The following is a 10,843-nucleotide window of genomic DNA, read 5'->3' on the forward strand; positions in this document are numbered from 1 at the left end:
AAGCTGTGCTCTAAACATCTGTTCGTTCCTCACTTCATATGAATATGAAACCAGTAGTATAGCTACACTTGAAATCTACCAACACTGACTACAATCTAATCCCATTTCATTTATTCCATGCACCAATACAGAAATAATCACATATGTATCACAGTATACCTCATCTATAACCTACAAGCATCTATTTTACAGAAAAGACAACTTTAAGGGAAAAAGCAAGATTATACCAACAGAATTGTCAGTGCGGTAAGAAAGATATTGGCTGCCATCTAGTGGAAAATAAATGTTACTGCACTCAACCACGTAGACTAAAACTACTATTATGCTATATTAGTCGCCAAATATTTTTATAAGTGGTTTGTCATCTGCATTGTTACTTAAAATGGCACATATGGGTCAGCTATTATGACGAAAATTGTATCGTTATATAAAGGATTATCATACAACAAACCTGTTTAAATTAGCATCCCTTTCTAAAATGTATTTTTCATTCTGATTGATTCCTTTTTATGGAGGAAAAATGTACAGGCTTACACTTATTCAAATATTTTTGTATACACGTATTCAGCACATTCTACAAGTAGCATACAGTTATTCTGAAACGGAATCAACACATTCCTTTATTGTGACAAGCTATAATGGTTGTACCTTGGACACATGTATTTACATGCCCAAAAAAATCATACTAATACAAGCATCATATTTCATCTGTTAGATTCAGATTTCTTAAAACCAGAATATTATCTCTAGACAGTCAGGTTAATGTGTTTACATGACATTTAGAGTCAGAATTTGACCAAAGCACTAAAATTATTGTTTGTGCAAAAACAATGTAAGTGACCATTTTAGGGCTTTAGACTTCTTAAATTGGACATCTAACCGCAATGTGTTTTACACAGGCAATCTGTTACAGTGGGATCAATTCCATGGATGATTAAGCATGATAATGAAGGTTTTTGGACATTCTCCACGGAGGCGCAGACACAGCAGCTGGTGACATTCATGAGCGCATCACATTGAATTCCCATTACTTTCAATGATCATGAAGTCTGCTTTTGGCAATGTTACAAGCCCAATAAAATCACTAAAGTATGCCATATGTGTATGTTAAGAAGGGAATTAAAGTCTAATTGTTGTAAAAATAAGTAAAAAGGAATGCAAATCCAGCAGATGATTTTGTGCTTTCATGCTGTTGACATAATGATCAAATTAATTTACAGAGGGCAATACATTAAACATATAAGCAAGGAGGGGGAAATGACAATGGATGGTCATTTTCAAATGGACTTTTCAGGTTAAAATTCTAAAACCCTAAAGAATAAACATTGTCACATCTTGGGATGTATATAGGCTAAGTGAACATTAAAATATTGTATTATGAAACAAATAAAATCTCTGGTAATTTTACATTCATAAGCACATTTCTAAAACCTGAATTTGACGTAAGGAATGATTTTTTTTTTTTTTCATTATATTATATTATATTATATTATATTATATTATATTATATTATATTATATTATATTATATTATATTTGCAAACATTTTATCTTAACATAATTTACACCGTTTAATTACATTGACTCGAGCAATATTTTCAAGTATAATTTAATATTTTTGTTTTGTTTTTTCCTTTATTTGCCTGTAGAGGGCGCATCTTTAGCTCCATGGTAACAGGACGGCGTTCTTTCAGATTTCCTGTTGAAGCTTCAGCACAGAGACACAAAACAGCTTTTAGCTTTTTAAATACATCAAGAGATCTCTTGAGATTTTATTTTTAACTAATACATATATATATAGATATTGGTTACTAGTAATCATGAGCCGCACTCCTGATGCAAGAGCGAGGTAATAGTTGTCCACGGCTGGGAAGCTAGCTAGCCAGCTAACTTAACGCTAAGCTAAATTATACAAGCAGTAACGTTAGTTCACCAGCTAGTGCGTGTTTTATAATATCATTGACAGTAAATACATAAGCAGATCTTCTATCAATATACTAAAACAGAAACTGCATAATTATGTAACCGAAATGTGAAATTGCTTACAGTGTAGCATGTTTGGACATTTCCAAGATACAAGAGGATAAAAGATGCTACACGTGAAGCGTCCTCAGTGTATTATTAAGACAAGTCTGCTTAGTTTTGTTTTACAACATTTACATTTTTGTTTTCTCATGCCAGATAAACGTTGGTCGAATTTTTAGACAAGAACAACCTGCGACAGAAAACAGCATTTTTAAAAGAACTCTTACTTAGGAATATACTTCATGATATTCTTGTTATAACTGTCTGTTCCTCTCTTGCACAATTATTCTGACATATAACCCTTTTAAAATTCTGACAGAAGACAAAACCTGTAGTCTAATTTGTATGAACAACATAACCTCAGTCAGATCATCTTAACTTATTTATTTATTTATTTATTTTTGCACATTACAGAGACACCCAGACCAAGCAGATCCAAGAGAACATCACCAATGTTGAGAAGCACTTCGGAGATCTCTGCCAACTGTTTTCTGCTTACGTCCGTAAAACTGCACGACTGCGGGACAAAGCCGACCTTCTGGTTAAAGAAGTCGGCCTTTATGCTGACACAGAGACACCGAACCTGAAACTTGGACTGAAGAACTTTGCAGATCAGCTGGCCAAGATTCAGGACTATCGACAAGCAGAAGTGTGTTTAAACCACCATGAAAACGTACTTCAGCATATTTGTGTTTCCTACTAATCTACAAACACATACTGTTGTTCACAGGTGGAGAGGCTGGAAGTGAAAGTTATAGAGCCTTTGACAGCATATGGGAATATTGTCAAAACGAAAAGGGTAAGGTTTTTCTCTATAACCCCCTCAGATAAAAGGATTTATACTTTATAGTTCAAATATACAAATGACCTTTTCCCAGTGTTCTCATGAGGGCAGCATTGCATCACATTCTGAGTAAGCATGACATACCGTGACTGTTATCATAGGTCAAAACCTAAGACCTGGAGTGCTCTTTTCTACCAGCCTTTTGTGATCTTATCAAATGTATGCACAGGAGGACTTGAAGCAGACGCAGACTGCACGGAACAGAGAGGCCAAGCAGATGCAGCAGCTTGAAAGGATGAGGCAGAGAAACCCCTCAGACAGACAGATTATTGTATCTTACAGTCCAATGCTACTGTTTCTTCTTTTGCTGAAAACACATAGCTGTGAAGCAGAAGAGTCTGACAGATTTTATATTCAAGATGCAGGTTCTTAAACTTACCTTTAGATAAGGGCTGTCAATCAATCAATTAAAACAAATTAATAGATTAAATGCATGATATGTTGTTTAATTTGTCAAAATGAATTCCACACATATTAATTTTTGCTGAGAAATCCCCCAAATAGAGATAGTTTAAGACACTATTGCACCAGATGAGTACATTAATGAATAGATATATAAAAACGTCTGCATGTTAAGATGTTTTTAAACATTTTTACATTTTTAACTAGCATATCTCAAAACGTCTGCATATTGCTGCATATTTGCATAAGGTTCTGAATTAAATTTGTTTAGTTTTTAACAGTTTTTAATACACTTAACAAGCATCGACCGCGCTACTAGACGTTTTAATGTCAACCAATCTGAAAGATACTTACCTTAACAGCCTCTCTCAGTCACAGGTGGGACTTGTGTGCAACGAACTGTAATTTTATCTTGAAACTACTTTGAATTAATTTTGTTATAACCAAGTAGGTCCAACTCAGTCTGTCACTAATATGTCAGTTATACTGAACCCGATGTGAGTCTTCTTATTTTTCTCAGTTCAAAACGTCTTGCTGGGCTCGAATCGTGCATGTCTGCTTCTTGAGACCATTTTGTACTTTACATCTCTTTGTCTACTGTGTCACGAAAGGCTGAGAGTGAACTCCAGAGAGCCACGATGGATGCCACTCGCACGACTCGCCAGCTGGAGGAGACAATAGATGATTTTGAAAAGCAGAAGATTCGTGATATCAAGGTCCTTCAGACTGAACAATGACTTATTTACTAAAGAAATAACAGTTTATTTTTGTGAATGGATAAAACAAGCTTTAATATTGTACTGTGTATTATACAAAAATAATATAAAGTATATTTATATATTGTTATACAAACACAATCTAACATAATGTGAAATTCGAGTCCCTGAAAACTTTACTGTGTTTAAAACGAAACCCACATTTATGTCAAAAGCTTTTTTATTGTGATTTATAGTTTTATTCAACGTGGATGCATTCGATTGATTAAAAGTGACAGTTAAGATTTATTTTATTTATTTATTACCTCTTCCATGAAGTTATTAAGCAGCGCAGCTGTTTTCAATATGGATCATTAGAATTGAGATGTCTCTTCAGCAACAAATCACCATGTTAGAATGATTTCTGAAGGATCATATGACACTGAAGAATACTAATGATGCTGGAAATCTTTCAAAGCTACTTCACAGAAATGGCTATTTAGACTGAGGTTCTCATGTGTCTGATGCAGAAAATTCTCGGTGAGTTTGTAACAGTGGAGATGACATTCCATGCCAAGGCTTTGGAAATTTACACAACTGCCTACCAGCACATTCAGAATGTGGATGAGGAAGGAGACCTTGAGGTGAGCGCTCTGCAGCAGCACCGCTACTCTGGCAGTCCTGCTGGTTCGAGCTTGTCTGTCTTAATGTCTAATCAAATTATATTCTTTCTCCTCCTGCGATCCCCCTGCTGTCATAATGATGAAAGCTCTGGTAGCTGGGGTATAAAGGCCTCCTCCTATCCTGATGCTAAAAGAACCATAGAGGCATCTTGCAAAGCATGTTCAGTCAGCTGTGGAATGTTCAGACTGGCTAATGCATTCAGTTATGAATTCATAGTTTGGCGTGCAAAAACATTTTTTTAATACATATTTCCTTGACTTGCCGGGGGAAGAAAATCGCATGAATATTATTTCATCAGGGATTTTCTGGGAAACGTTTCCTCGTTCTTGTCTGAACTTTGCCTGTAATTGGATGTGTAAACTAGTAATAGTCATATATTGGCACATGGTGACGGGTTTATGAAGACACAGCTAGAGCATATAGAGATAGGTCATAAATATTCTTCCTGTAATATTTAACTGGAGTTAATAAAGTGGAGGTGACAATGTTTGTTGGCTCATCCTCAGCAGGACAGAGTATGTAAATGTTTTTCCCAATCTAAATGACATGGTTCTCTGTTGCTACAACACAGTATGTGGTACTAGTTTGTGTTGACTCATTTCTCTTTTTAATGTATCTCGGCTGTACTCGGCTGTTATTGTTTTATTATGTGGGGGGTGATGAGATAACATTAGGTTCCTGGTGGTCCATATGTAGAGTAGTCTACAGATCCCTTTTTTTTTTTGTCTTGACAGGTGTTCAGGAACTCACTGCACCCCCCTGATTACCAGTCTGGATTAGAAATAGTCCGTGCCAATTCTAAACTGTCCCTAAATAGAACTGGTACATCAATGAGTAAATCAGGAACAATGCAGGTTAGTGCTGTATTATTTTAGATAAAATGACTTTCTATTGTTAGATGGATAATTAATGTTAAAACTTATTTCATTATTTGGCAGTACCTAAAGTTTAAAAATGGCTTAATATGTATCAAATGCATAGTTTCAATTCAAGACGGTTATCATATCATATTTCTTTGTGGAGAAATCGTTTTTTTTTTATGTTAAAGTGACACTAAAGAAGATATTTTTGTAGATTGTTGATAGCCAAATATTTGCTGGTCCCCAGTGACTTCAGTAGTATGATAAAAAAAACAAATACTATGAAAGTAGTCAGTGAGGACCAGAAACTGTTTGGTTGCCCACGTTCTTCAAAATCTCTTTTTTGTGTTCAGCATGAGAAAGAAATGCATATAGCTTACATCTTAATGGCAAGTAAATGATAAAAAAAATCATAACTTACATGAACTTTCATGTATTCTATGTTCATTACATGTAAAGTAAAACATTTCAAATGTTTTTAATTTTTTTGTTTCTTTGTTTTGTTTTTTTTATTATTAGAGCTTGCAGCTCCTTTAGCTCTAGTGATGTTACGATTCACTCAACTCACGGTTCAATTCATTTGTAAGTCACTTTGGATAAAATCGTCTGCTAAATGACAAAATTTAAATATAATGTAAATGTATGTACAAAACTAAATTTAACAAAACTAAATTTAAATTTTAAAACAAGCCCCAGATCAAATAAATAGGTAACACAAATAAAAGAAATATCTTTGTATAAACAAACTAAGGCTTCATCTGTGCTCTTTCCATTTAAAATCAGAGGCAACATCTGCATTTTAATCATGATCCAAACAAAGATGCTGCATACATACAACATGAGCGGTTTTTAATCTAAATGAAACTAAATAATTGTGAAATTTGAAGCAAAAACAGAATGTTTTGAATTCAGTTTTGTGAAACTTTACATAAAAATATCTGCATGAAACAGCAGATGAGCTGAACCATATACAGTCTTGTTCAAAATAATAGCAGTACAATGTGACTAACCAGAATAATCAAGGTTTTTCGTATATTTTTTTATTGCTACGTTGCAAACAAGTTACCAGTAGGTTCAGTAGATTCTCAGAAAACAAATGAGACCCAGCATTCATGATATGCACGCTCTTAAGGCTGTGCAATTGGGCAATTCGTTGAATTAGTTGAAAGGGGTGTGTTCAAAAAAATAGCAGTGTGGCATTCAATCACTGAGGTCATCAATTTTGTGAAGAAACAGGTGTGAATCAGGTGGCCCCTATTTAAGGATGAAGCCAACACTTGTTGAACATGCATTTGAAAGCTGAGGAAAATGGGTCGTTCAAGACATTGTTCAGAAGAACAGCTTACTTTGATTAAAAAGTTGATTAGAGAGGGGAAAACCTATAAAGAGGTGCAAAAAATGATAGGCTGTTCAGCTAAAATGATCTCCAATGCCTTAAAATGGAGAGCAAAACCAGAGAGACGTGGAAGAAAACGGAAGACAACCATCAAAATGGATAGAAGAATAACCAGAATGGCAAAGGCTCAGCCAATGATCACCTCCAGGATGATCAAAGACAGTCTGGAGTTACCTGTAAGTACTGTGACAGTTAGAAGACGTCTGTGTGAAGCTAATCTATTTTCAAGAATCCCCCGCAAAGTCCCTCTGTTAAAAAAAAGGCATGTGCAGAAGAGGTTACAATTTGCCAAAGAACACATCAACTGGCCTAAAGAGAAATGGAGGAACATTTTGCGGACTGATGAGAGTAAAATTGTTCTTTTTGGGTCCAAGGGCCACAGGCAGTTTGTGAGACGACCCCCAAACTCTGAATTCAAGCCACAGTACACAGGGAAGACAGTGAAGCATGGAGGTGCAAGCATCATGATATGGGCATGTTTCTCCTACTATGGTGTTGGGCCTATTTATCGCATACCAGGGATCATGGATCAGTTTGCATATGTTAAAATACTTGAAGAGGTCATGTTGCCCTATGCTGAAGAGGACATGCCCTTGAAATGGTTGTTTCAACAAGACAGTGACCCAAAACACACTAGTAAACGGGCAAAGTCTTGGTTCCAAACCAACAAAATTAATGTTATGGAGTGGCCAGCCCAATCTCCAGACCTTAATCCAATTGAGAACTTGTGGGGTGATATCAAAAATGCTGTTTCTGAAGCAAAACCAAGAAATGTGAATGAATTGTGGAATGTTGTTAAAAAATCATGGAGTGGAATAACAGCTGAGAGGTGCCACAAGTTGGTTGACTCCATGCCACACAGATGTCAAGCAGTTTTAAAAAACTGTGGTCATACAACTAAATATTAGTTTAGTGATTCACAGGATTGCTAAATCCCAGAAAAAAAAATGTTTGTACAAAATAGTTTTGAGTTTGTACAGTCAAAGGTAGACACTGCTATTTTTTTGAACACACCCCTTGCAACTAATTGCCCAATTGCACAGCCTTAAGAGCATGCATATCATGAATGCTGGGTCTTGTTTGTTTTCTGACAATCTACTGAACCTACTGGTAACTTGTTTGCCACGTAGCAATAAAAAATATACTAAAAACCTTGATTATTCTGGTTAGTCACATTGTACTGCTATTATTTTGAACAAGACTGTATGTGGAATAAGATCGGTCCACTGGTTAGTCAGGATTTACCGTCCCAGTTCAAAGTCACATTTTGATTCGCTTGGAGAAATATATTTGCAAAATGCATTTCCATCTCCCATTATTTGCATGAAACCTTTTTCGCACAATTCAAAGAACACCTCAATCAATCGTAAAAACTTTTTTCCAAATGAAGGCATTTTTATTCGAAATTCAGATTTTCCATCACTCGATTCTGATGTGATTACTTCAAAGTGCCCATAAAAGCAGGGTGATGGAAACCCAGCTATTGATTGTCTTCTGGACCATTGCCAAGTCAGCAGTCTTCCACATTATTGTGGACTCAAAGAACAAGAGATACCTGGAATTTATAATGTAGTGATGATCATCTAATAAAACTCAAACAGAAATATTCAAATAGTTTGAGATATATATGGATTTTAGACTTTCATGAGCTATAAGCTCTTATCATCAGAATTAAACCCCAAAAAACTTTTGAAATGTTTTACTTGTAATGAATCTAGAATATATAAGTTTCACCTTCTGAAATGACTGAAAATAAACTTTTTCACAATATTTGAATTTTTGAGGCCCTTAAGTTGTGTTGAATCCCAAAACTGAGATTATTTTTCCTTTTCTAGTCAAGAACGTCTAGCAGACAGAGGAAAAGGGATGACGAAGAAGATGAGGATGAGGAGGAAGATGACGAAGATGAGGATGATTTGGAGGAAGTGACTGATGATGAGCATTAAAATATTTTCTTTGCCATTTCAACAAATATTTTTAGACCGTGACATTCCTGAACTGTATTTAAGAGTATTTGAATGGAGATGAGTGATATTATAAAACCTATTTGCATCACCATCAATAAATGTGATGTAATGATAGCTGAGTTATGGTAGGTAAAGGTGAGTGCGAGGTTAGATGTTTGCTCTCTTGTAAATCATATACTATAAAATTATATATATACTGAAAAACACCTTCAAAGAGAGTTACTTTTTTAATGATTTGAAAACAACCAATATGTTTCTGTATGTGTCTGTGTGTCTGTGTGTCTGTGTGTGTGTGTGTGTGTGTGTGTGTGTGTACAAAGTGCCAAGCAGTTTCTGTGGTTAATATGTCTGGTTTGAATTTGCCTTAGAGCATTTTGGTGAACCAGTAAAGCGGGCTCTTGCTTTCACATAATAGCCAATATTCATGACCTCAGATGTCTGAGTGTGTGTTTGTTCTTCTGTTTACAGAGTGAGCATACCAAAACACTCTCTGTACGTTATACACACAAACAATAGTGAACCCCTGGAATTTGACCCACCCTGTGTTCAGCATCATTGTGTCTCATAGTTTTTTATGTCAGTCATAAATGAGTCAGAAACAGTAACCAGTACTGCTGGTGTATTTATGACTTCAAGCAAAAGTGTTGAAGACACATAATTAAAACTGAAACGCTATGTACATTATTGAAATGTATGTTTATGGAATCACTTTATGAACCAAAAACCAAGTCCGCAAAAAATCTAATGCATGCATTTCAAGAATCTATACAAAATATTCACAGTGTTGAGTATTTGTGAATATTTAATTCATTTAAAATTGTAATTGGCTGCACCTTTGGATTGTGAACTGAATGGTCGTAGCAGGGCTTTGTCTGTGGATACGTGGCGTTTCGTGACAGTTGCACAACGTGGCCATTCAATCAGTGGCATTGAGGATGACAATATCTGAGGAAAGGATTCCCTCCTCACCCGTATGACTCATACTTTATATAGGCCATAATGGGAACCAGTGTGTGTTTGTGTGAGCTGTAGCGCCTGACTGTACCGAATATTAACACGATGGTTGCCTCGCAGCGGTAAAAAAAAAAAAAAAGAACATAACTACAGCATGAGTCAGAGAGAGAGAGAGAGAGAGAGAGAGAGGTGCTGCAGGCTCTGGGTAAATGTTCCCCAGTATATATACTCTCTCCATCCATCAAGCAGATGCAGAGATCTGGTTGTCACGAAAACCCTCTTTGACTGCTGCAGTGGCGTGATTTTGACATGGATCATCTCTGAATTACAATACTGCACGACTGAAATATTCACTTTCTCTTTTTTCAATTTTTGAATGACAAATACGTGATATGACACATACCATAAAAATCAAATTTCTAATAAATAAAAAAAATTCATCTCGAACTAAAAATTGCAATTAAATAGTTTATTTCAGCACATTTAATGTAATGTACCAAGTCCAATGAAACAGAAGTGACAGATGTTTCATAGAGGTTTGTTGAAAAAGGAAAAATGTAGGGCGAGGACATGGTTCTGATGATTGGTTGTTGATTGGATACTGAGATGGCATTGCACTTAAAAATCAATGCAAGCTTGAGATCAGTTGTGGAGGGATGGGGTTTAAGCAGACTAAATGATGTGAAAGGTCCTGCATATGTCACCAGAGAGAAATCTGACGTTTCACTGGAAGATTGATTTGGGAAGTTTAAAGATGAATTGTTTGCAAAAAGATAAATTGTAAAAATAGATTTCATTTCACGCTTTTCAGCATCTGTTTCCCTCAGACAGTGACCCAAGGTCTTGGTAAGAAAAATCATATGTCATATGGCTTAAAAACAACTTTTGTTGTCTTTCTTCTGAATTCCTAGAAAGCAAAGGCAAATTATGTCGCCTTTTCCCATTTCAAAATTCTTTGGAATTATGCGTAACGGACTGAATAACAGTTGAAAAATGTTGAAAGTCGAGACTTATTTA

General features: G+C 35.6%; 1 protein-coding gene across 2 annotated transcripts; it reads left to right on the top strand.

The window, feature by feature from the left end:
- The first annotated feature begins 1,659 nt into the window (after positions 1-1,659).
- Positions 1,660-9,406, top strand: cibar1 (CBY1 interacting BAR domain containing 1). 2 transcript variants are annotated; one of them, XM_026288954.1, is made up of 9 exons: positions 1,660-1,848; positions 2,439-2,673; positions 2,755-2,823; positions 3,038-3,139; positions 3,643-3,648; positions 3,882-3,986; positions 4,496-4,609; positions 5,384-5,503; positions 8,741-9,406. In XM_026288954.1, the coding sequence occupies exons 1-9, from the start codon at positions 1,820-1,822 to the stop codon at positions 8,849-8,851; spliced, it is 891 nt and encodes a 296-aa protein (XP_026144739.1). In that variant the 5' UTR covers positions 1,660-1,819; the 3' UTR covers positions 8,852-9,406. The 2 variants fall into 2 exon arrangements, with proteins under 2 accessions (XP_026144739.1, XP_026144740.1); XM_026288955.1 differs by lacking the exons at positions 3,038-3,139; positions 3,643-3,648 and having other exon boundaries at positions 8,741-8,877.
- Positions 9,407-10,843: the final 1,437 nt, after the last annotated feature.

Source organism: Carassius auratus, chromosome 19, assembly GCF_003368295.1.
Source record: "Carassius auratus strain Wakin chromosome 19, ASM336829v1, whole genome shotgun sequence".
Lineage (NCBI taxonomy): Eukaryota > Metazoa > Chordata > Actinopteri > Cypriniformes > Cyprinidae > Carassius > Carassius auratus.

Excerpts from the sequence above, each read along its gene's own strand:
- cibar1 (XM_026288954.1), top strand. The coding sequence starts at position 1,820 with ATGAGCCGCACTCCTGATGCAAGAGCGAG. Across the intron at positions 1,849-2,438 it reads ACTCCTGATGCAAGAGCGAG|AGACACCCAGACCAAGCAGA; the intron begins GTAATAGTTGTC and ends TGCACATTACAG. Across the intron at positions 2,824-3,037 it reads ATATTGTCAAAACGAAAAGG|GAGGACTTGAAGCAGACGCA; the intron begins GTAAGGTTTTTC and ends ATGTATGCACAG.